This window comes from Prunus persica, chromosome G1 (genome assembly GCF_000346465.2).
Source record: "Prunus persica cultivar Lovell chromosome G1, Prunus_persica_NCBIv2, whole genome shotgun sequence".
NCBI lineage: Eukaryota > Viridiplantae > Streptophyta > Magnoliopsida > Rosales > Rosaceae > Prunus > Prunus persica.
In genome coordinates this window covers 32,130,244-32,153,640 of record NC_034009.1, presented here as the reverse complement: position 1 = coordinate 32,153,640, position 23,397 = coordinate 32,130,244, and the positions used below count along the sequence as shown (strand labels likewise).

Genomic DNA, 23,397 nt, shown 5'->3' with positions numbered 1-23,397 from the left:
TGTAAAACGCTGGTTAAATTTCCTTTTTCCTTTTAGTAATTGACTAGCCTACAGCCTACATTACAGGCGGGTTATTATTTAAGAGAAGATGCTTCATCAACCCACTGTTTTAGAAAATACCTCTTATGTCCCTATTTGATCAATTTTACCCTTATTATATGAGAAGAGAAACAAACATATTAAGGGTAGATAAGTAGTTATAATTTATTTTAAATAAATCTACAGAATTCCTCACCACTCTCAGTAATTACCCAAAAAATTTATTCTCCTTCAATAACTGTTTTGCATACATATAAAGGAAAAAAGCCCGTTTTGATTTAATTTTCAAAGAACCCTTGAAATAGTCTTGATTATCCAGAAGGTCAAAACACTTTCGAACAAGAAAAAGCAAAGAAAAGAAGGTCAAAACACTACAATTCAATACGACAAGACAAGGATAAATTAGTAAAGTTCAATAGGCCAAGTAACAAATGGAAAACATCCCAAGCATTTAACCCACACCCACCCACATTTATTTTTATCTATATACATAAAACAAAAAGCAGAGAATTGTGAAACATTCAAAATACCAAAAAATACTATTAATTAATGCAAATATAAAAAATTAAAATTATTAATTAAATAATTATAATATGATAAATTCACACTTTTTCATATTAAAAAAATTAAAATTAAAAGAAAAATAAGATAATGGATCATATTCAAACTTTTTTTTTATAACAAATAAAAGGTTAATCATTTTTTCAGTCTCTGAATTTTGACCCGATTTGCATTTGAGTACTTTAATTTCCAAAATGGTTCTCGTGGTCCTTTAACTTTAGTTTCGTTTGGACAAATGATCCTGCTGTCAATTTTGTTAACTTTTCTATTAAGTGCAGGGGCAAAATGATATTTTTGTATCAAAATTGATTAAAATATGAATAAAAAATTAAAAAAACTAAAAAATTAAAATTAAACTCTATCTCCCCCCTCTCCTGATTTCTACTCCCCCAAAACTTGATTTTTATTTTTATTTTTATTTTTGTTGGTTTTTTATTTGATTTTTTTTATTTTTATTTTAAAGATATAATTTTTTAATTTAATATAAAAAAATCATTTTGCCCCTGCATTTAACAGAAAAAATTAACAAAATTGACGGCAAGATCATTTGCCCAAACGAAACTAAAGTTAAAGGACCACGGGAACCATTTTAAAAATTGAGGTACTAAAATGCAAATCAGATCAAAATTCAAAGACTAATAAAACGATTAACCCTAAAATAAAATAAAATAAAATGTAAATCATATTCGGTTTGAAGTCCAAACATAACAACAACCAAACCAACGGTTCTACTTCGAGTTCCCTCGGAGTAAAACTCAATCTCTCTCTCTCTCTCTCAAAAGTCACTCTCCTACTCCTCCCCAGCTACCTACCTTCCCATAAACTCCAAACTCTCAAGAACTCGTCGGCCGCTTAACCATGAACTCCTCCTCCACTCTAGCCTCCTCCTCATCGTCCTCGTCTCTCTTTCATTTCAAACTCACTCCCTCTAAACCAACTCAACCTTTTCTTCTCCGTTTTGCCCCTCCACATTCCCACAATTCGCACCATGCCCCTGCCCTCAAAATCACAGCTTCCTCAACCAACCACAACACCCTCCTCCCAAGCAACGGCGGCCACAACTCAAACCCGATTCTCCAAAATCTCAAACATTATGCCAAAGCTGCAATTCTCATTGGCGTCGCTGCCACCATGTTCACCAAGTCCTCAACTTTGCTCGCCAGAGCCGAACCTCAGCCTACATTGACCGAACAAGCCCCAACCCAGGTCTCGGATGACGAGAATCAATCCTCATCGCCCTTGTCCGACTTCCTAGGCTCCAATTCGGAAGCCATCGAAGCCTTGAAATCGCTTCTGCAGCAGAAGCTCGAAAACGGCGAGGACGGTGAAGCGCTAAAGATCCTGCAGCGCTTGGCCTCGGCGCAGCCCTCGGCGACCGAGTGGAAGTTCATGATGGCTAGGGTGCTCTCCGAAATGGGCGAAAACGAAAACGCCCGCCAAGTGTTCGAGGAAATACTCGCGGCGGATCCTTTGTCCTTCGAGGCGTTGTTCGAGAACGCCCTGCTGATGGACCGCAGCGGCGAGGGCGAGGCGGTGATGAAGCGATTGGAGGACGCCTTGCAGATTGCGGAGGAGGAGAACAAAGCAAAGGAGGCTCGCGACGTTAAATTGATAATGGCACAAATTCAGTTCCTTCAGAAGAATGTGGAGGACGCTTTGAATAGCTATAACGAATTGGCAAAGGAGGACCCCAAAGACTTCAGGCCCTACTTTTGCCGCGGCATGATTTACAGTTTGCTTGACAGGAATGCAGAGGCGCGAGAGCAGTTTGAGAAGTACCGCCAGCTTTCGCCGAAGAAGTTCGAGGTGGATGGCTACTTGAGGACGCCATTGTCGCGAGTCAAGCTATTTGGGAACGATGAGAATTGAGTTTTGAGGCTCTCTCTGCCTGTGTCAAACTCTTTTTTGTTATTTTCTTGTTTTGATTTTTGAGACTAGGTTGAAAGTTGAAAATAACAGTTGAGAGATGTCGTTCAATTCTCTCTCAGAAACAAAGGTCCTAGTTATACAAGTTGTTCAAATCAAAATCTTTCGTTTTAATAATCCAGCTTCTTAAATTGTACCAAGCTTATCTCTAAGCCGATGCATCCTGCAAATCACTAACATGTAATGAAATGTAAAAAGTAATACACATCAAAGATAATTGTCTGACATATATATATATCAAAAGAACCATCAAGTTCCAACATAACAAGATTCACATAGCATATATATAATATATATTAACATGTGATGGTTACTTTTTGCCTCCTTTCTTCTTGGGCTTCTTGTTCTTGCCCTTTTTCTTCCCCTTGTTTCCAGTTTCCTTACTGCCAGATTGGGATCCAGAAGCCGCAACATCAGCTTGCTTAGACTTTGGATTTGACTCTTTGGTTATGCAGCTTTCCTCATCTTTAGTGTGACTGTCCCCAGCATCGCCCGGCTCAGAAGCAGCATCAATGTGCAGAGACTTTGGATTTGACCCATTGGTTATGCAATCTTTCTCAACTGTAGTGTGACTGGCCCCGTCCCCAGCATCACTCGGCTTATCAGATGCAGCATCAGTCTGTAATGGTTCCACCACACCAGAGTTCGATGGCAGGATCTTAGAACTCTTCCCCTCATAATTGGTTGCATGAAGCACACGACTGCCAGAATTATTGCCTCCTGCTTCAACAGATCTAGCTTGGGAAGCTGGTAGTACAGGTGGTTTAGGAAACAACTTCCTCAGAATGTCATCCTTGGAATGGTTGGCCTTCATGTCAAAAAATATGGCATCTGGACATACGATCCTTGCACAATTGGACCCAAAATCTGCAACTACCAAAGTATTACCAATCTTCCGAAAAGCTGCACCTAGCTCACTCACATTTATACTAAGAGATTTGTGTCTCCTCCTCTTAAGGGCGTCAGAAAATTCCCATGGCAGCTGCTCGGTGATATATTCCTTCCCCAGCAAATGGTAGAGTATATCTTGACCCATATCAAAATTCACATAAACCAAGCATAAAACAGTAACAAATCTCAACATGAGCTGTGAATAATAGTTCTTCCAATTTGCATTGGTCTTTTTAATCCATTCAACCATATCCCCCTTATTAAAAACACACCCCTGAACCATATAAATCACAAAATGAAGGATGTCATCCAAAGATGATGGCACATCAGCAACTATGGAACTTATTTTGGTATCTTCCTCTTGGTACATAAGCCACTCAATAAAGCAAGAACTTGTAGTGATAGCACAACCCTTAAAGCGAGTTGCCCAAAACAGAAGGCGCTCCACAAGGTACAAAAAGCAACCAGGTGATATGTAATCATTAACAACCCTCCAGTTCGCATTATAAGTATCAACCAAAGCTCCACAGAACTTCAACATTACAGAAACCTCTCTCGGTTCTAGACTGGTGTTTCCAGGGCCAACATTCCCACAGAGGTTCTCAATGAACGCCATCCATGGCTGTTGGCAGTCCAGTTTTTCCACAAGCTTTTCGTATAGTTCACTATTCAGCTTACCGGACCCGAGAATAACTGTTACAAGCCTTCCAATTTGCCCAAAAGACAGCTCCCTCTTCGAGCTGGTATACTCAACTATTACTTGTTCCAGTGCCTTCTTTAGAGCATCAGTTCTTCTAAGAGAAATCATATTCTCCCTCAATGAACTCCTCCAATCCATAGGAAATATGTGCGTAACAACACTCTCAGTTGAAAGCCTTACACATCTCTGCAATCTCAACATATCCTGATACTTTAGCTTCAAACATTTTGATTGCAAAAGATATAGTGAGACCTCACAAATATGGGTAAGGCACCTGCTTTGGCAGAACACTTGATCAGCATTCTTCATTGGAAACTTGTAAAGAATTTCAAGCTTGTCCAAAACTTTCATGCCAACAGAAAGCATTTCTGAACTCCAAAAATTGCGAGCAGCTGAGACAAGCTGGTGAACATGAACGGAGACCAACTTTCCATGACTTCTAAAATATCTTTTGTCCACACCTCGAACCCAATCAGCACCAGATATGAGTAAAACATAGACTGGACTAAGATTATGATACAATCTCCACACTCCTAAGTAATCAAAACAAAACTCTCCGTAGCTTTTGTATTCATTAACATCTTGGGTTTCAAGGCATCCAAGATATTCAAAAATTAAAGCAACTTTATCCTTCCAAAAATTCCAGAAGTAAATCAGTGAATCTATAGATACCTGATTTTCAGATATTCTGTCTTCCGAGCACTTGATCAGATCATCCCACACATACTTATTGGCGCTGGAAGAAATATGAGCATCCAATATTTTTCGAGCAGATATTAATTCACCTCTAATACTCTTATGCCTCTGACAAACATCCATATGATTCTTTATCAAAGCCAAGTTACTCTGCTCGTTTAACAGAATGTCAACCTCAGTGCAAACAAGCTCATAAAAGCTTTCTGTTTCATTCTTAGCAAATGACATGGCTTTTGATAAAATCTCCCCCTTCTGTGAAAACTGTTGTATGGGCCAGCCCTTTCTGCCAGATGACCAAAGAGAGTTGGCAAGCACATAGAATAGAATACGTAATGACGCCTCTCTGGACTTGCCTGCCTTTTCAAGAAAATCAGCTTCGAGTAGAATATCGCCTTTTAGCTTTGCGATGTCCGCTGCTTCAAGATAGTTTCCAAATTCTGCTTCCAACAAAAGAAGCTCATCAAGGATACCTAACTTCTTCAAAAAGTTCCGCATCGATATTATAGAATCAAAAGCTTTAACAAATTTCATCATGGATCTGTCATCTTTCAACTCATAATAGTGAAATGCACAGTTCTCCAGAAATTCTTGCTCAATTTTATCTATTCCTTCACCTCGTCTAGCCACAACACAGTCCTCTGTTGCATGCTGTTTCCAATAATTGATGTATTGCAAACCCATTTCAAACAGTTTTCCTTTCACACAAACAGTGAGACACTCAGAGAAAAAGTTTCCCTTGGCATACACATCTGCAGCCTCTTTGTAGCATCCTGCTAGAGAAAAACATTCCGCAGCTCTTTCCAGATCAGACACGCCACATTTATCCAAATAAATCCAAGCTGCACCAGTACAAGTTAAAAAATGAGAAGAAATTTATTACAACCAAAATTCCACAGGCTTCATAGCATTATGCAAGATATTAAAAGATGGTGAAATAAAATCTAGTAATTGAGATGTTAAATAGTTATACCTGCTCTTTCATATTCGCCCAAATCAGAGAAACACCTGGCAGCAGAATCTGCCTTGCCTATAGCATCAAATATTTCAGCAGCTTCCCTAAGAATGGAATTGGCCTCTTCAGGATTTGAATTTCGCATACGGTCAGCCATAGCTTTAAGGCCGGCAGCTTTTGACCTTCTTTCCCAATATGTATCACCAGCTCTTTCAAAGCACATTGTGGCCATTTCGTAGTTATGTTCATGATATAGCTGCAAGAACAATTTGATGCTTGTAATGCAAGGAGTACAGTAATGATGACAATAAGAATAATATAAATTAACTAATACTACAACAAATGCTTTAATTGTTTGTCGCTACTATAAATTAACTAATACTACAACAAATGCTTTAGTTGTTCATGCTATATCTTAATTGCTTTAAGACGAAAATTTTGCAAACCTTAATGCCCCGTGATTTCCACTCCTCTGGATTGCTTGCAACTTGCATTGCTTGTGCAAGTGAATCATCCAGTTGCCTAACCTGTACAAGACATTTCTTCTTCCAATAGTCAAACATAGGTTTGGAGAGATCTTCTGCATTCTCACAAATCCACAATCTCTGTCTGGTACGAGTAACGGCTACATATAGTTGCTTTAGTTCAGAGCACAAGATGTTGTGCTTGGCTCCATTGAAACTTGGAAAGCGCTTAGGTAGTGTTGAGTCAAGTAAGTCTTGTTCCTTCATGTAATCATATATTACCCTCCATTGATTTTTCAATGGTGATGAACCAAAAAAGTTGTACAAGAGTACGTCCTATAGATGGGACATGATTGTCATGAATTAACAAAAGTTTAAACATAGTAAACATATAAAGGACTGAAAGTATCATAATTCAATAAATAGTCCAGCAGTAAACCATAATTTTCTAATGTGAAGCCAGAATCTAATTTGATTCCGTTGGGAAAACCAGCCACAAAAAATTATGCAACAGAAAAAGGAGAAAAAAGACCAGATCATGCTGGGATAATAGCTTCTCCAAAAATTGAAAAAAAATTAAAAAGTAAATAAATATTGTAATCACCTGGAACTCGAGGCCCTTGCACTCCACAATGGTCAGGACAAGAGCATGTTTCCCAACAAACATGGAAACTTCTTTCCTAGCACCATCATCTCGCACCAAAATAACCTGCTCTGCACCGAAGCCAACTATATTTCCACTGTCAGTTCCACTATTTCCAAATATTTTTATGATTGCATTTTCATTTTCTCCAGATTCAAGCAAAACTGGAGCTTCCCCGTATATAAGACTGGTTTCAGGTTTTAAAACATCAATAGAGTGGGGAAAAAAGCGATAGATTAGTTCAACAATGCTCTGTGATAACTTCAGTACACCAGCATGGGTACGGAAATTTTGAGTCAAATGAAATATATCTGAAATTTGTCCCTTTACTTTTCTTTCGTCATGCATATTACTTCTTGATTCCAATACAAACTTCTTGTGGAACAGATGTCGTATGTCTTGGAACCTAAAATCAATACCCCTTGCAATTGTTTGAGCAGTATCGCCCGAAAAAACGAAACCCTCCTCAACATTGCTGCACATATGTTTAAACAGAGCAATTTGACTCATTGTAAGATCTTGAACCTCATCAATATAAACAAAGTCCATTTGATCACCCCCATATTTTTCATGCCTGAGACGGCGGTGAAGATCAATTACAAAATCAGCCAGATCATATTCACCATTTTCCATCTTCATTCTTTCATAAGCCTGAAATATATCGTATATTGCTTCTCTCTTTTGCCTGCTTAAATTGGAAGCCCGGCCCTCTGACAATTGAACATAATCCTCCCTATTGAGTTTACCATCACCTGCTTCTATGGATCCCAAACCACCTTTAATATGAGATATTATCTCTGTAAAGACTCTTGAAGCATCAAGCTTCTTTGTTAACTGGATATTAAAATGGGGCCAATAAGATGAACTGAATCTGTCATACTTAACCTCCTTTGTCCTTATAAATGTCTGCAACGCAACTGATCTTGAACTTTGCAATTGACCGAGAGTAAGTTTTGTTGCATCAGGGAATCTTTCAAAGTATGAGTTACTCAGTGTTCCATCTAGCATCATCAAGAACTTATGGAATGTTATAACAAGAGGGTAAGAGTTGGGAGGAATATCACGAAATGAATCCTTGATATCCTTGAATTGGGCTTCCTCCTCATCAAAATCAGCCATATCAATCAAACTCTTTTCGGTTGAATCACTTCCACCACATGCAAAACTGTGTACATACAAAAGTTAGCAACTTAGAATTATGCTGTTTTGGTGACTGATGTAATGTTGATATTTAGAAAACAATTTAAGTCAGGAACGAGAAAGAATTTTGCTTCAGCAACAGAAATCAATATTCCTAAATTAAAATTTCTTCTGAAAAGAGAAATAGTGTATCATGATTCACAATTTACTACACTACAATCAAACAAAATAAAATAAAATGCAGTATCTTTTTGTTGAATAATACACGCACCTTTTTAAGTGTAAAACATGTTGCTTGATGGCAAAACACAATTTAGGACTCACGGTCACAAAAATCTGGTGTAGGTTCCTCCCTCTAGTAGCTGAAGAACTCTGCTCAACCATGCTATTTGGACTACCAAGGCATCCATGCACTGCCAATTGGTGACATTGTTCATTCTGAAATAATTTCATGGTTAAAACTGTGGTCTTCCCCGTTCCTGACCGTCCAACTATAAACGTACTTCTATGATAAAGAATAATCTCCATTTCCTGGTCTGTAACCTCAAATGGAAGATCCAACTCTCTACCCTCGCGGTCAGACAGCAAGTGGTTTACTACACCAGTTGACAAGGAATAAAATTTCATGAGCAACAAACTCTCGCTGACCTGTGAATTCTCAACATAACTTCTACCATCAGAATCATCGTCACCAACTAAATCACTCTGGTTTTCAGTGACGCTAAGATCCTTGAACCGGGGAACATCCAAAGAGGGTGGCCAGCTCTTCGGAACTTCCAAGTCACTGGTCAAAAATGACAAAGAAAAATATGACGAAGGATTTGTATCATTAAATGATTCAATTCAAAAAGGAAGCACTCACTATTATACATTCAAATATGATCAAAAGAAAAGGCGAGAATGCAAAACAACATACCCATCAAGGCATTTCTCCTTGCACCGATTGATAAAATCATCTGTATACCTTTTCAAAATACTCTCTAGGCGATTTACCAATTTTGGAATATCCTCTAGAGGCAATATGTCCCAGATCTTTAATATTTGAATGTATTTCACATCCTTTGCAATGTCAGCTGTGCAAACAATTGATAGACCTTCAACTTTATATTGCCTCAAGATTGGTGAAGAGCTTCCACAAATTGTCCCTACATTTCGCTTCTTAGGTCTCCAACCACTGGAAAGCCTCAGAAGAAGATTTAATACAGACTTCTTCAGACGGATTGACTTGAGCTTTTTGAATGACTTCAGAAAGTTATCACTGAAAAGTACCTAAAGATAATGGATTGGGGGAAGAAAAAAATTATAAAAATGAAATGAATATCTAAAAGAAAGTCCAATTTCAGAAGAAACATCGAGAAGGTCGAGAATAGGGAGTTCTTGCAAATTAAGGGAAAAAAAGAAGAAGAAAATCAATCATAAATAACTACCTACAGCTTACCTTCCATCTAGAACTTCTAAAAAGTACGCTGTCAGCATTAAGCAAATCATCAAATTGTTCAAACTCTTTCTTCACCTCTAATATGGCCTTGGCCAAATCCTTGTCTTCATCAGCATTAAAGAAGCATTGACGACTTTTGGCATCAAGGACCAAGGACTTCCAAACAGATTCACTATCAAGTAGTGTTCTTTCATTTCCCAGAATCCAAAGACAATGCCTGAAGTAATTAGAGAAGAGTAGTTATTTTCACCAAAATTATTAACAATGATGCAAAAACATACAAGTTTACATAAAACCATACCTAGCCCTTGTAAGAGCGACATTAACTCTTTGCAGTTTTGATATAAAATCAAGGGATTGATGACTATTAGATCGGACAGTGGACATTATAATTACATCCTCTTCCCCACCCTGGAACCCATCAACCGTCTTCACCTTAACTGTAAATCCATCAATCTTGTCATACTTCTGTCGAAGTCTGTCCTGAACTGCAACTACTTGAGCAGCGTAGGGTGATACCACCCCAATACTGAGTTTTTGTTTTGAAACAATCCATTCTGTATTCAAAGAGAAAGCAAACAAGAAAAAATTTCAGTGTAATCCAAACAAAAACAAAAAAAATACCTTTGACACCCTAAAATGTTCCAGACCCACCAAAAAAAATTGATGCAGAGAAAACTGAAACAGATTTCAACATTACTTACTGTTCAATAAACCTTACAAGCATATAAAATAAAACATCTTGGAAATTAAAATCATTGAAAACATTGAATTGAGAACATGAACATGACTCCCCAGCTAGACATACCTTTGTACAGATTGCGCAGTATTTTCACAATAATAGCAACCTCCACCAAATTCTTTCTACTATGTCCATCCTCATCCTTCTCCTCTCTTCCACCAATTACATTTATAAAAGAAAAAGGACCAAACATTGACCCTGGAAGATAGTATTTCTCATGCCTTCGTTTTTGAACCTTTGGAGCATCTAGGATCTGGTTATTATAGAAATTTGAATTTGGGAAGAAACTTATTGAGGGATGCATTCTGTATTGCATATTCAGAAGGTGTTTTGAGTGACCCAATGAGCTCAACCTCTCAAACAAGCTTCTTGAAAAACCAGCCTCATTGGAAACCTTTGGAAGATAAGAAGTTAGATATAAACACAAATGAAAAAGAAGTGGAATGAAAAGTTGCAATAAGAGAAAGAAAGGATATATATATGTATGACCAAGTAGCATCAACGTACATTGCTTTTCACCGTAGCTGGTAACTGACATTCATCACCAACAAGAACAGCATGCTTCACACCTGGAAGTTGCAGGGGTATTGTTGATTCGCATTCTTTCAATTGTGCAGCTTCATCAATAACAACAAGGGTCAGTGGCTCCATTTCCACTCTATGCAGCTTATAGGAACTTGACGCAGTGCAAAATATTAAGGAAGCTCTTTGAAAACAGAATTCCATTAAAGATTCTTCATTTCGAACATTTGGAAGGATAAGTCCTCTAAGAGAATCCTGTAGAGTACGTAATATTGAAAGGCATTCTCTTCTCTTCTTGCACAGCAGAAACAAGTTATCTATAAATGAGTCAGGCACATCTTCAACTTCTGAAAGAGAGAAATGGTGTTCCAATGCTTCAGAAACAACATTACCTTGCAACAATAGTAATTCAATGGAATCCACTATGCCTATGAGTGAAATCATGTTTTGGAAATTATGTACCGAAATGTAATTTTTGGCTATATGGGTACAAAAGGTAGAAATGCAATATCTTAGCGGTAATGCAGTAGAAACAAATCTATCTATGAAGAATTCAAGAAATGATTTGCACTTCCCCTTCAAAACTTCAGTGTCAATTCTGCATTCTTTCTCTGTCGCTTCACCAACACCATTATCTTCTTTCTCTTTGGTTAACTCGTTTTCCAAGAAAATATGGTAATGAGAAACACAATCTTCAAGAAAATCTATCATGGAAACAAAGCAACTCCTCCAACCAGTCACTGGCCCCAAGCACTCGCCTAGCTTTCTGACACGGTAATTCAAATATATATTTTCGATGTGTGGACCAACTTTGAGTCGCTCGTTATTCCCAAATAGAAGAACTTCTCCCAAAGAACAGAACAAAGAATCGGACTCTGCTTCAGTTACCATCTTTAGAACACGAGAAGCAACTTCAGTTATTGCAACATTTGTTGGGGCACATATAACAGTCCTACAATTCATCCGTAACAGAGTTAAAAGCAGAGTAGCAGTGGTTTTAGTTTTTCCTGTCCCAGGTGGACCCCATATAAGTTGCACAGTAGACTTGGAATCACAATGCAGCATTTCAAGACAGGCCAAAACTGCCCCAGTTTGGGATTCATTCAATCCAGATGATAAACTCTCAACTAACCACTTAACCCGGATGCCATCATTCCTTTCACAATAGAGATAATTGTTTCTCTGAGCCTGTTACCAAACATAAGATTTTCAGTCAATCACAACAACAAATGCCATTGTTCTTGTTACACTTGAAGGAGGATGATAATGTGTCACAATTACTAGAGTATTATATTTAGGTATGACAAATGTAATACACTGATAATTTAGTATGATGTGTGGTGGATACTACATTACATCTTTGGATCATGTATGATGTATGGTTCGCATATCATGAATTGAATAGGCCCCATTTTAGTTAAGGCAATGCTAACTCAACTGAAGAAAACCTACAGTATTGATCTTAAGGTCTTACCACAGAATCAGCGCACAAAACTTTCTTGATAATCTGCAGATTTCCAGACATGTTCAATGCTTTCCATATTCTGCTATTAGGGATTAAATTCACCAGGAAAACCAAAAATAGTGATGTGTGAGTGCTATCGTTGACTTCAAACTCTTTGGATGCCTTCACTTTAAAATAAAGAGAAGTACTATCATCCTCGTTCTCATTTTCTGAGACATTAATGACTGAAACAAAAGCCCAGGATCTCCCTACCCTTTGTAAATCAGAAACTGTTTCGGGTTTGGCATCTGCTAAGACAAAAAGATCCCCAGGCAAAGTTTTGTATGGTTCCTTTCCACGATCGCTGAACCTGTTTCTCCAGCAATCAACCCTGATATCATATACATTTTCCCCATATGGCCCATGAGGATTGCATTCTTCAAAACCAACCACTTCAGCAAATGGTACTCTGTCAATAGTTTCCATACTTGAATGCACCTGTGCTCGAGTTTCTTCCAATAAAGGATATAAATAAGACCCAAAATATTGCCAAACCGAATGGAATGTTTCAGGAATTTTTTCCACCTGAAACAGTAAAAAAGGTTCAGAATAAGATGACAAACTATAGATGACATTCTTGAGGAAACGTTAACAAAGTGCAAGAAAATACCTGGTTCTTGTAAAGATTTTCATTGGAAATGTCTTCAAGCGACCAAGAAAACACAATATCAGTGAAACGTTCTGTTTTAGCTTCCGCCATCTTCTCTCACTCAGACTCTCTCACTTTCTCTCCCACACTAGGCTTTTCTTATATGCATTCAGTGTAAAGCATATGACTTTGAACCCGGTTCAGAAAACCCACTTCAATAGAGATTAAAGGATATTGGATTTCTTAGCCACGAAGCTAGGCAGAGAGAAAGAAGATATGATCAGTATCGATTAAAAGAGAAAAAGAAACAAGAAAAAGAGAAGTCTAGGAGTCTGGTAAAAGTACGAGCACTGCCATGCATTACAAGAAAGAGATTTACATTATAGCATTTAGCAACCCTTTGGCCCAAAACAGAAGGCAAATTCCATTCAGCAATCAAAGAAACGTGAAAAGAGAAATGGTATTCAGGGTTTCTAAACTTAGAGGGGAAGTTCTTTTGAACAATTGGTTAGTCCGTACACCTTGACCATTGGTCCTTTAAAGGTCCTCACTTTAGACTTGCATATTATAAAATGCAAAAAGTATTCGGACAGTCAAGTATTAACCAGTCATAGGATGACGAATCCATCATTTTTTATTATTATTTTTTTTTAATAAAAAAGAAATTTTTTTAAAGATTCTTCAGACCACATATCCCCTTTTTTTCGAAACATTTTTAAAAAACGTTATTCAATTCAATGCGCACAAACACACACACACACACTAATTCCTTCTTAAGATAAAACACTCGTGTGCTTTGTCTTCCAAAGTACACAACATTTTAACTTGATTTGAAAATGATCAAAACAAATCTAAAACTCCTCCTTTTAATCATAGCAAGTATTTCTTGTTCAAATTATAAACTACATCTCAATTAATTGCTGAAGTTCGTTACTCACAAGTAATTAATCAACACCGGATAATTTCGATCTAGTGGATACAATGCGAGATGTAGATAATTAGTAAGAAAGTATCCGTAAAAATGCAGTTTTCATGCATTAGAAATCAAATGTTGATATATACCTGTGAAGAATCAACGATGGTAAGCTGATGAACTTGTCTGTCTTTCTCCTTGGTTTTGATTAGCAGTAAATCTTTGCCTAATTCCTTTACTTATTATTCCCAGTTGTTTATTTTATCTTTCTTAATACAAGACAGCAGCATTATTAACGTGGAGAAATGGAAAATGCGGTCTCTAGAGTCTTCCATTCCAACTTCCAACAAATGCATGGAGAAGCTCAATGGTTGGGGATTGGTCCCTGTTTGGCCAATAGCAAGCAAGGCATGCTAACATAAATATTAATGCATGTATTCAAATTAATGAGCAGTACTTGCTGCCCAGAATCCATGGTGATCATCAACCTAAAATAGTAAATTTTCTTTGGTATTCAAGAATTATTCGATATCCATATCGATCCGCGACTAATGAAGTTTTAAGATATTGCCATAGTATATATTACAAAAAATAATAATAACCTAAAGTGATACTCCAGATTGTTTGAGGTAACTCGAACCTTTTTCTAAAGCTTTGTAAGGGGTAAAGTGCTCTAAAGTTGTTCAAATAACAAACAAATTCAATGAGGGGAAAAGAAAAAAACGAGAAAGACTTAATTATGAGTGCATGGAACTTAACAATTTGAGAGCCAAAGCTTCTTGTTCCGCTAAAGATACTGAGTCAGGCTTGAACCCCAGTTTATCCTTACTTTCTTCTCTCTCACCCTCATCATCACTATCAAAGTATATCTTTGACCTCTTGTGGGGTCGATCCTCAGATGGCTCTCCTTCTGAATCAGAAAGATCATCATCCTCCTCTTCTTCTATATTTCCTCTCTTCTGCTTCATCTTATCCTTCATTCGCTTTTCACGACGACGCTGGCGGTCCAAATCCTTGTCTTCCTTGTCCACCTTCTTCAAATCTTCTCTAAGCTTCTTATAATATTCGGTTTTCTTGTCTGCACCAAAAATAAGAAATGTAAAGACAACACTTTCTCCAGAATAGGACACAAAAATTCATAAATGTATTTCTTTTTTTCTTTTTTTCGGGTCAAATTCATAAAGCTATTTCTATTTAGCTCAATTGTTCATTTCGATGGACGGGCACCACCCCAATTATACGTCATGTTTATAATATTTCCAAGGCAAGGCAAGTAATAGGCAAATAAAGGTAAAACGCCATCTTTTTTTAACACACCTCAAGGTTTAATTATTTTCCGCTTTTATTCCCTAGAGAACAATTCTTCCGATCATAGCAATGTCTTCCACCAATTACTTCTTGGCACATTATTCTGGTTTTATTTTTGTTGGAAATTACAGATTTATTAATACACACCTTCAATCTGATCAAGCAGGCCACTGACATTTTTTGTGTCAGCCAGCTTCGCTAGTGGCGGTAGCGTGTTGCCTTCCTCGTCAAAGACGACTCTAGTTCCCACTGGCCTATTGATATTGATCTTTAACTTCTTTTTCTTCGAAATCCGAGTTGCCGGTCTACAAGGGAAAAAACGAATAATGAACTCAAATTTCTCTAACAAAATAGAAAGCAAATGACACATAATATGTCAGTCAGAATTTTGTAAGCCAATTGTTAGGGTTGAAACATGCATAAAACGTAATAGACAAGCAACTTACATAAGATCTCCAATTTTTCTTCCTTCCTCCTCTGCCTCATTTTCTCTATCATTTGTTAGAAGAGCATCTTTCTCCCCCTCTTCCTTAAAATCACCAATATCAAGCTCCTCTTTAGGAAGCTCCAATTCATTCTCCTTGTCCAAAATTTCTGGTTCAACAATGGGAGATAGTTTGGACACTTTCTTTGACTTGATTTTCGTGTTTAAAAAACGGATTTTGGGGGTCATTGGTAGACCTATTGATGCTGAAAATTCATCAATTGGTAGTTTCATAACATCAAAAATCTCTTTGTCCTTCTGATTGTGAACCGACTTCAGATACGTGATAAAGGCCCTTTTAGCCAGACCCTGAAGCGTATCCGGGTACTTGACTAGCAAAGCTGCTAACAACCCAGACACCGGTTGCATTCGTCCCTCGTTATGCTGAGAAAGAATTTTAAACAGCTAAATTAGCCCGGCACACAAATCAAAATGGGAAAAATGAAAAGATGAAGTGGATAATAGACTCCTCCCAAAAAAATAAAAAAATAAAAAAAGAAGGAAAGAAAACCTTTAATTTCTTTATGGGTATTTTTGCTGCTTGTAATTTATCAAGCATTTTTTCTTCTGAAGGCGTCAGGAATAAAACTGATCGCCCAGAAGAATCATAGCGAGCAGTTCGGCCAACTCTATGTATGTAAGATGCAACATCTTCTGGACAATCCACCTGCACATGGGAGAAAGTATTTTACAAAGGAAAAAAAACTGAGACCCCAGTCAAATGATATTTTGATTATTTATGTTATAATATAATAACCCAGTCACCTGAACAACCCAGTCAACTGCCTTGTTGAAATCAAGGCCTCTTGAAGCCACATCAGTCGAGAAGAGAACTGAATGCTTTTCAGTAAACTGTGAGTATGTTCCCATTCGTCCCTCTTGCTTCATCTTACCATGAAGACACTTCAAGGGTGTTCCAGGACGGAGCTTTTTAAATGCTTCAAAGACAAATTTTACCTATTAAAAAAGCAATTCAACATCATGAATAAGTAAAATTGGAGGTGAAACGTGCACCCCAATTATGAACCTGAGTAAATTTGGGGTGAGTGAGACCAACACAATTTGGAGTAAGAGAAGAAATTTCCTTGTACTAAATGACTCAAGCAACATAGGAGAAAGCTACATTCATTATACATGTATGTATGTATGTCTACAAAGATCATAAACTAGAATTTAATGATAGATCAAAATTTCCATGCTGACTTGTGCAGGGAAGAGTGGGGGAGTTAACAACAATATATGATCTACATGGAGAACAATGAATTCAAACTCTAAAGACCTGTTGAAGTGTGCATCTGTTGATTCAAGTTCAACGTTCATTCATTGAACTAGATAATTGATTCAGTTGGCCACATTGACTGATTTGCCATTACAATGGCTTAAGCTGGCCTCAAACAAACAGATGAATTCAGATGTTGCATATATTATGCAGACATTATCAGGTATGACACATAGGCATCTGAGCTACAAGCACATAATTCAAAAACAAAACCGCACCTGTTTTCGGGTTGATAGAAACACTAAAATCCTAGAATTTAGGTGTGTCTTTACGAAGCTCCACAGCAGGTCTAACTTTTGGTCAAGAGGAACGATGATTGCCATTTGCTGCAAATTCTTAGGAGTGGCTGTCACAGACTTCTCATGCACACTGAGATACTCTGGATCCTTCAAACTGAGTCTTGCAAGATGTTGAACTGACTTTGTTTGAGTTGCTGAGAACAGAAAGGTTTGTCTTCTGTTGGGTAGCTGTGAAATGATTGCATTCAGTGTCGCCTCAAATCCTGAATCAAGACAACGGTCTGCCTCATCAAGGACCAAAACCTGTTCCCTGACCGGGAAAGTCCACCCAAATCAGCAGGAAAATAGACAGAACATATGTGTGTTTAGATATAGATATATATACACTGGATAAGACTTCTAGGTCAGCAGGAAATGGCTTGAATGCATAAAGAAGAAACAGGCATAACAAACTTCTAGGTCGAACAATAATATTGTACAACGGGGAAAGACTGTTGGTATGCATGCAGAAAAATAAGAATTAATAATCAAGAAAACACCTTCTATGAAAAAAAGAAGAAGCTGAAAATCTGGAATTATTGGCAAATGTATGTGACAAAGTTAATCAGACCAAGAAATAGCAGAATTAGAAAGTAAATCTGATAACCCTCATCAGCATATTCAAAATCATACTTCCGATAGACGATAGAGCATTATGGGTTGGAAACAGATTTCTGAGAATATACAATTTTCCCCTCAAATTTCAAAAAGAAGAAGAGGAGGATAAATTAGACCTGAAGCTGTGAACAATCAAAATTTGGAGTTTCATCCATGTGCTGAAGAAGCCGGCCAGGAGTGCAAACCAGTATGTTCAGCTCATTTACACGCTCCTTCTCTGCTTCAACATCTCTGCGACCACCAATTAGGAGGCCAGCACTAAAATTATGGTGCTTCCCAACCGCTTTTAACACATCAAAAGTTTGACTAGCTATTTCCCTTGTTGGAGATAATATGATGCTGCCTACCCCATCCTGAGGACACCATCTCTCTCTATACAATTTTTCCACAAGCTGAAACAGAACAAAATTAAAATATGACAGGGCATCAAAAGATGGTTCTTTTATAACCATTGAAAAATGCCTAGAGACTGACAGAGAAAGAATGGAAATTTGAACACATCACAACTTACCGGTATAACAAAAGCCAGAGTCTTTCCCGAGCCCGTCTTGGCGGCACCAAGAATATCTCTGCCACATAGAGCGTGGGGCAAAGACGCCTTCTGAATATCGGTCATTTCGATGTACTTGGATTGGCGTAAGGCGTCCTTGGTCTTCTTAGAGATGGGCAACTGGTCGAACCTGGTGGCGCCGGCGTAGCGCGACAAGATTGTGGGGCCCATGCGGCCGACGGGGGCGTCGGAGGGCAGAGGAGGAAGAGACATGGGATTGGAGCCACATTCGGGTTGCTGGGATTCAATCCATGATTTCAGAAGCTCGATTTCTTGGAGCTCCGAAAGTTCCTTTTGCTTGCGGGAGGTCTTTGATATGGGTTTTCTCATTGTGGCTGGCTGTGTTTCAACTTCCGACTGGAGGAGAAATAGATGCTAGGTATTTGGGTTTTAGAAAGAAAGCGGCGAGAGCGCTTTGGTAGAGACAAGGGTTTAAGCATTTCCTTTCTGTTGACCAAAAAAATAAAGGGAGATTCACTATTATACCCAATATGGGGGCTAAAATTATAAAAATATTCTATATAAAATGGACTTTAGAAACACACCCAAAGCCCATTTACAACATAACAAAAAAGCTTTTAACTTCTTATAAATTATAAAACTGCCATCAATTTCTTAAAACAAGCCCAACCCCAAAATCTCATAAAAATACCCAAAGCACTCAATAGGGCATCAAAGTAATTTAATAATTAATATTAAATTCAATAAGGCCAGCTATCATTTTTTGGGTTTTTTTTGGGTTTGTTTATAGGAATTCAATTGTGTAGGGTTTATTTATAATATTAGTGCTAGAAATGGGTATATCACTAAATATCTCAAAAATAAATTAAAACTTTTCCTTTCTAAATTCTAACGACGAAAAGAAAGTTGTAGTTCTTCCTTTTGGTGATTCTCAAATAAGTATTTTACGTTAAGAATTTGTTACTTATTTCTAATTTTAGTTGTTAGATTACATTCATTAATTGTGTTAATCTATCTATATATATAAAGTAAAAGGCAGAGAATGGTGAAACATTCAAAATACCAGAAAATGCCCTTGGTTAATGCAAACATTAAAAATTAAAATTATTAATTAAATGATGATAATATGGTAAATTCACAATTTTTCATATTAAAAAATTAAAATTAAAAGAAAATTCAGATAATGGATCCTATTTTTATGGAACACAACTATCCATTATCTTTTTTAATTCTAAAATAAATTTAAATTTTTTTTAAAAAAAGCCTCTCGCAAGCGCAGAAGCGCGTGCAAAGAGGCTAGTGATTTATTAAATACAATTCAACGGTTGAGATTAAAAATATATAACCAATTCTTAACATAAATACTTAGTGGAGAATCTCCCTTTGCATTTATATATCAGTAATACATACTACATACATTTTTTTTAAAGAGAATAATTATTACTTTAAATCAATTCTAATTAATTAGGTAGTTCTAAACTTATCAAACCAAAGGGCAAAAAAGAATTGTTGCTTAGGCCCTTGAAAAACCCAATATGCTCCTGTTTATTTGCATTTGAGTTTGATTTTCCTCATAACAAAATTACAACATTACCTTTGATTATTTTTGGTGCTGCACATTAGTTTTTTCATAACCAAAATTAAGAACAAAACTGACTAAGAAGAAACCCTTTCCTTGCTCCAAAAACATAGGGAAGAAGAAGAAGCCCTTTCATCTCCACAAAAATTTGAACAAAAATCTGATAAATTCGCGACATGTTTATTAGTCAATCTTTCCACAAAGAATTGGACGTCACGTGGCCTTCGTTTTGACCGACATTTTTATGTCCTTGAATTTTCCGAGTTTCGACCAATAAATAAATAAATAATTTCCGAGTGTCACATTACTAGTGGCTCGTAAGATTTACAAGCATGGCAAAATCCAGTCGGGGATAAGGTATATATGTAGTGTAGGAGAAGAAAGCCACATAGTCTCAGTCCCACTCATTTCATTGAAGCCTTATCTGCAATGGCCATCTCCAGTTCTGCTGCAAGTTCGGCAGACTGGTCTTTGGCTTGGGTGATATCATGCAGAGAAACCCACAAATTCAACTTCTTCACATCCTGCAAAACCAGTTCCTCGTTTTCCATCCCCTGCTATAATCTCCGAGTTTTCAATGTAAATTCTTCAGGTTGTCACTCTCCGATCTTAGAAGACGAAGCATCCACCACTTTGCCAGTCATTGAATTGGACCTGAAGTTTCCAGATCCCCAAGAAGAATTTTCAACCCCGGATGCTGATAACTTGAACGATTTTCTATGTGGGTTGTTTCAAGATCGTCAGACTGAAGAATTTGCGTATGAACAGTATGAGAAAGCGAAAAAGAAGAGGCCAGAATTCATACCAAACAAATCAACATTTGAGCATCTAATAAGGTATTTGATACGTTCCAAGAAATGGGGTTCAGTGCTTTCAGTTTGTGATGATTTTAAGAATTACCATGTACTGCCTGATAGTTATACTTGCTCTAGGCTGATCGCTAGCTGCATTAGAGCTAGAAAATTCAAAATGGTTAGGACTTTGCTTGAAGTATTTAAGGCTGATGATGATGTCGCTGTCCCGGCCTTTGATTCCGCAATGAGAGGCTATAATGAGCTTCATATGTTCAAAAGTACAATTTCTCTGTTTGAACGAATGAAATCTAATGGAATTGTTCCAAATTCTGGATGTTATTGCCGGATCATGGAAGCTTATTTCAAGAAAGGCGACAGTAGAAAAGTTGTTGAATTGTTTTATGAACTAGGAAGTAGGCAATTGGATTTTACCCCATTTTCAACTCAAATATACGGAATTCTATGTGAGTCACTGACCAAATTGGGACAGCCTTTTGAAGCTCTGGAAGTTTTTCGAAGTAGGACAAAGGAAGGAATTTCTTTAGACTCTTCAAAGATCTACTCTGTGTTGATTAGCTCATTCGCGAGCATCCGAGAAGTGGAGGTGGCTGAAGAGCTTTTTGAGGAAGCGGAGACCAAGAAAATGTTGAGGGATCCGTCTGTATTTTTAAGACTTATATCAATGTATGTGGAAACAGGGTTGACACAGAAGACTCTTGGAGTAGTTAAGGCGATGAAGGGTGCAAATATCAGAGTTTCGGACAATATATGCTGCGCAGTTGTTAGTGGCTTCTCCAGGAAAAACAGGTTGCTGACTGCGGTAAAAGTTTTCAAAGATTTGGTGTTAATGGGATGTGAGCCAGGACAAGTGACATACGCGTCGATTATCAACGTATATTGTCGTCTGGGGCTTCACTCCAAGGCTGAAATGATTTTTAGAGAGATGGAGGAAAAGGGGTTTGATAAATGTGTAGTGGCTTATTCTAGCATGGTTGTAATGTACGGGAAAACAGGAAGGCCAAGAGATGCAATGAGACTTGTGGCGAAGATGAAAGAAAGAGGGTGCAAGCCAAATGTATGGATTTACAATTCTTTGATGGATATGCATGGAAGGGATAATAATTTGAGGCAAGTTTCAAAGCTATGGACAGAAATGAAGCGAAGGAAGGTTGCACCAGATAAAGTAAGCTACACAACTGTTATAGGTGCTTACAACAAGGCAGGGGATTTTGAAATGTGCATGAGATATTACCATGAGTTTAGGATCCATGGGGGTGTTTTAGACAAGGCCATGGCTGGAATGATGGTTGGGGTTTTCTCGAAAACCGGTCGAGTTGATGAGTTGGTGAAGCTTCTGCGAGATATGAAATCAGAAGGAACAGGATTAGATGGGAGGCTTTATCGGTCAGCCTTGAATGCTTTGACAGATTCTGGGCTGCAAACGCAGGTCAAATGGTTGCAAGGTAGCTTTAAGGTGACCTAGTCTTGATAAGGGTTTGTATAACTGTACAGATCGAATTCCAGTTTTGGGCGCAAATGCTCTGTTTCAAGTACTCTGTTATGCTACAACTTCATTAGGATTTCTTACTTTTTCTTTCAGTTGAAACCTGAAAATTAATTTGCATATATATACTGAAATTGTTACACTAAGCACCATCATTTTATGTACTTAATATTTCAATGTGGAATTTACACAGTAAATAAATATAAATCATGATTTTTTTATTTATTTTTTGAATCATAAGTTATATTTGCACATTAAAGTTAGACATCATTTCATTATTTGTTTAGTATTTAGCGTTGTTTTGTTTTGTTCCAATATTATTTCAACTATCCTGCTTTTGATTTTTTACTTTTCCTACGTTATTACCGCTATGGGAAATGCTAGCAAAATTATTTTGTAATTGCATAACGTCTAACAAACGATGGCCGCCATGGTTATCCTAAGATGACTTATCCTCGCAAAATATACAAAACAAACCAAAATGAAGTAAAACTTGAATATGAGGCACTTGACTAGAAACAAAAACAACAACAAAACAAAGATTACAGAGAATGTTGTTAGCATTTCCTAAAGAAATTACACTTTTGAATTTTAAATAATACAGCCGCATGTTAAAAATTATAACCGTGCTATTATACGCTTTAAATATATACGAATATATTTAAATTGGTGTCCTCGGCTATACTCTTTCAATATATTTGAATATTTAAATCAGTGTCGGTCTTTCTCTTTGCGTCATTGTCACTCTCATCTTCCAATCGGCTATACTCTTTAAATATATTCGAATATTTAAATCGGCGTCGGTCGGCTATACTCTTTAAATATATTTGAATATTTAAATCGGTATTGGTTTTCTCTCTGTGTCACTGTCACTCTCATCTTCCAACTGGGAGAAAAAGATAAATACGTAAAGCCTCTCTCCAACTCTGCATTAGTAAACCCACACATCTCTCTCTCACTTTACAACTACAATTCATTCATTCAAAGAAAAATCGAGCGGCTTTACTAAGGTTTTTTTTTGTTTTAATTGCCTTTAATAAATAGTATAGCCGTGCGGCTATAATCTCTCTTTCTCCCTCTACACATATATATATATATATATATATATATATATCACTTGAATCCAATATCATTTGATCACTCAATTGAATTATTGAAATTTTAGTACTTTCTTGAAGTACTATATTCATTGATTTTGTAAGACACAATTGGATATCGAAACGGTTTTCGATTTGTCTATTTTTTTGCAAGGATGATCTATGAATGTAGACTTAAAAAATAGAGGGTTTGGATCGTTGAAAAATATTTCGTAGAGGACCTTA

At 37.2% G+C, this 23,397-nt stretch overlaps 4 protein-coding genes across 4 annotated transcripts; 2 read left to right on the top strand and 2 right to left on the bottom strand.

The window, feature by feature from the left end:
• Window positions 1,157-2,666, top strand: LOC18791631 (protein SLOW GREEN 1, chloroplastic). The gene has a single exon (XM_007223691.2). The coding sequence runs from the start codon at window positions 1,459-1,461 to the stop codon at window positions 2,467-2,469; it is 1,011 nt and encodes a 336-aa protein (XP_007223753.2). The 5' UTR covers window positions 1,157-1,458; the 3' UTR covers window positions 2,470-2,666.
• Window positions 2,736-12,918, bottom strand: LOC109947224. Its single transcript, XM_020557137.1, has 12 exons — window positions 12,829-12,918; window positions 12,189-12,743; window positions 10,700-11,902; window positions 10,259-10,586; window positions 9,752-10,007; window positions 9,451-9,667; window positions 8,929-9,281; window positions 8,284-8,796; window positions 6,834-8,037; window positions 6,212-6,565; window positions 5,784-6,021; window positions 2,736-5,652 (listed from the first exon to the last, which is right to left on the bottom strand). The coding sequence occupies exons 1-12, from the start codon at window positions 12,916-12,918 to the stop codon at window positions 2,837-2,839; spliced, it is 8,127 nt and encodes a 2,708-aa protein (XP_020412726.1). The 3' UTR covers window positions 2,736-2,836.
• LOC18788799 (DEAD-box ATP-dependent RNA helicase 32) lies at window positions 14,217-18,682 on the bottom strand. The gene is made up of 8 exons (XM_007225169.2): window positions 18,199-18,682; window positions 17,804-18,079; window positions 17,010-17,333; window positions 16,278-16,469; window positions 16,024-16,179; window positions 15,475-15,896; window positions 15,176-15,333; window positions 14,217-14,798 (listed from the first exon to the last, which is right to left on the bottom strand). The coding sequence occupies exons 1-8, from the start codon at window positions 18,565-18,567 to the stop codon at window positions 14,458-14,460; spliced, it is 2,238 nt and encodes a 745-aa protein (XP_007225231.1). The 5' UTR covers window positions 18,568-18,682; the 3' UTR covers window positions 14,217-14,457.
• Window positions 20,158-22,221, top strand: LOC18792665 (pentatricopeptide repeat-containing protein At5g13770, chloroplastic). The gene has a single exon (XM_020555875.1). It carries the CDS (start codon window positions 20,207-20,209, stop codon window positions 22,052-22,054), a length of 1,848 nt encoding a protein of 615 aa, XP_020411464.1. The 5' UTR covers window positions 20,158-20,206; the 3' UTR covers window positions 22,055-22,221.

Bases quoted from the DNA above. Each gene is read 5' to 3' on its own strand.
- LOC18792665 (XM_020555875.1), top strand. From the start codon at position 20,207: ATGGCCATCTCCAGTTCTGCTGCAAGTTCGGCAGACTGGTCTTTGGCT.
- LOC18791631 (XM_007223691.2), top strand. From the start codon at position 1,459: ATGAACTCCTCCTCCACTCTAGCCTCCTCCTCATCGTCCTCGTCTCTC.
- LOC109947224 (XM_020557137.1), bottom strand. From the start codon at position 12,918: ATGGCGGAAGCTAAAACAGAACGTTTCACTGATATTGTGTTTTCTTGG. The intron at 11,903-12,188 runs GTAAGACCTTAA...GTTTGGTAACAG, and splicing joins TTTTGTGCGCTGATTCTGTG to GCTCAGAGAAACAATTATCT. The intron at 6,022-6,211 runs GTTTGCAAAATT...TTGTTCTTGCAG, and splicing joins GGAAATCACGGGGCATTAAG to CTATATCATGAACATAACTA.
- LOC18788799 (XM_007225169.2), bottom strand. From the start codon at position 18,567: ATGAGAAAACCCATATCAAAGACCTCCCGCAAGCAAAAGGAACTTTCG. The intron at 16,470-17,009 runs GTGCGGTTTTGT...CTTTTTTAATAG, and splicing joins TTCTATCAACCCGAAAACAG to GTAAAATTTGTCTTTGAAGC. The intron at 16,180-16,277 runs GTGACTGGGTTA...TCCCATGTGCAG, and splicing joins CAGTTGACTGGGTTGTTCAG to GTGGATTGTCCAGAAGATGT.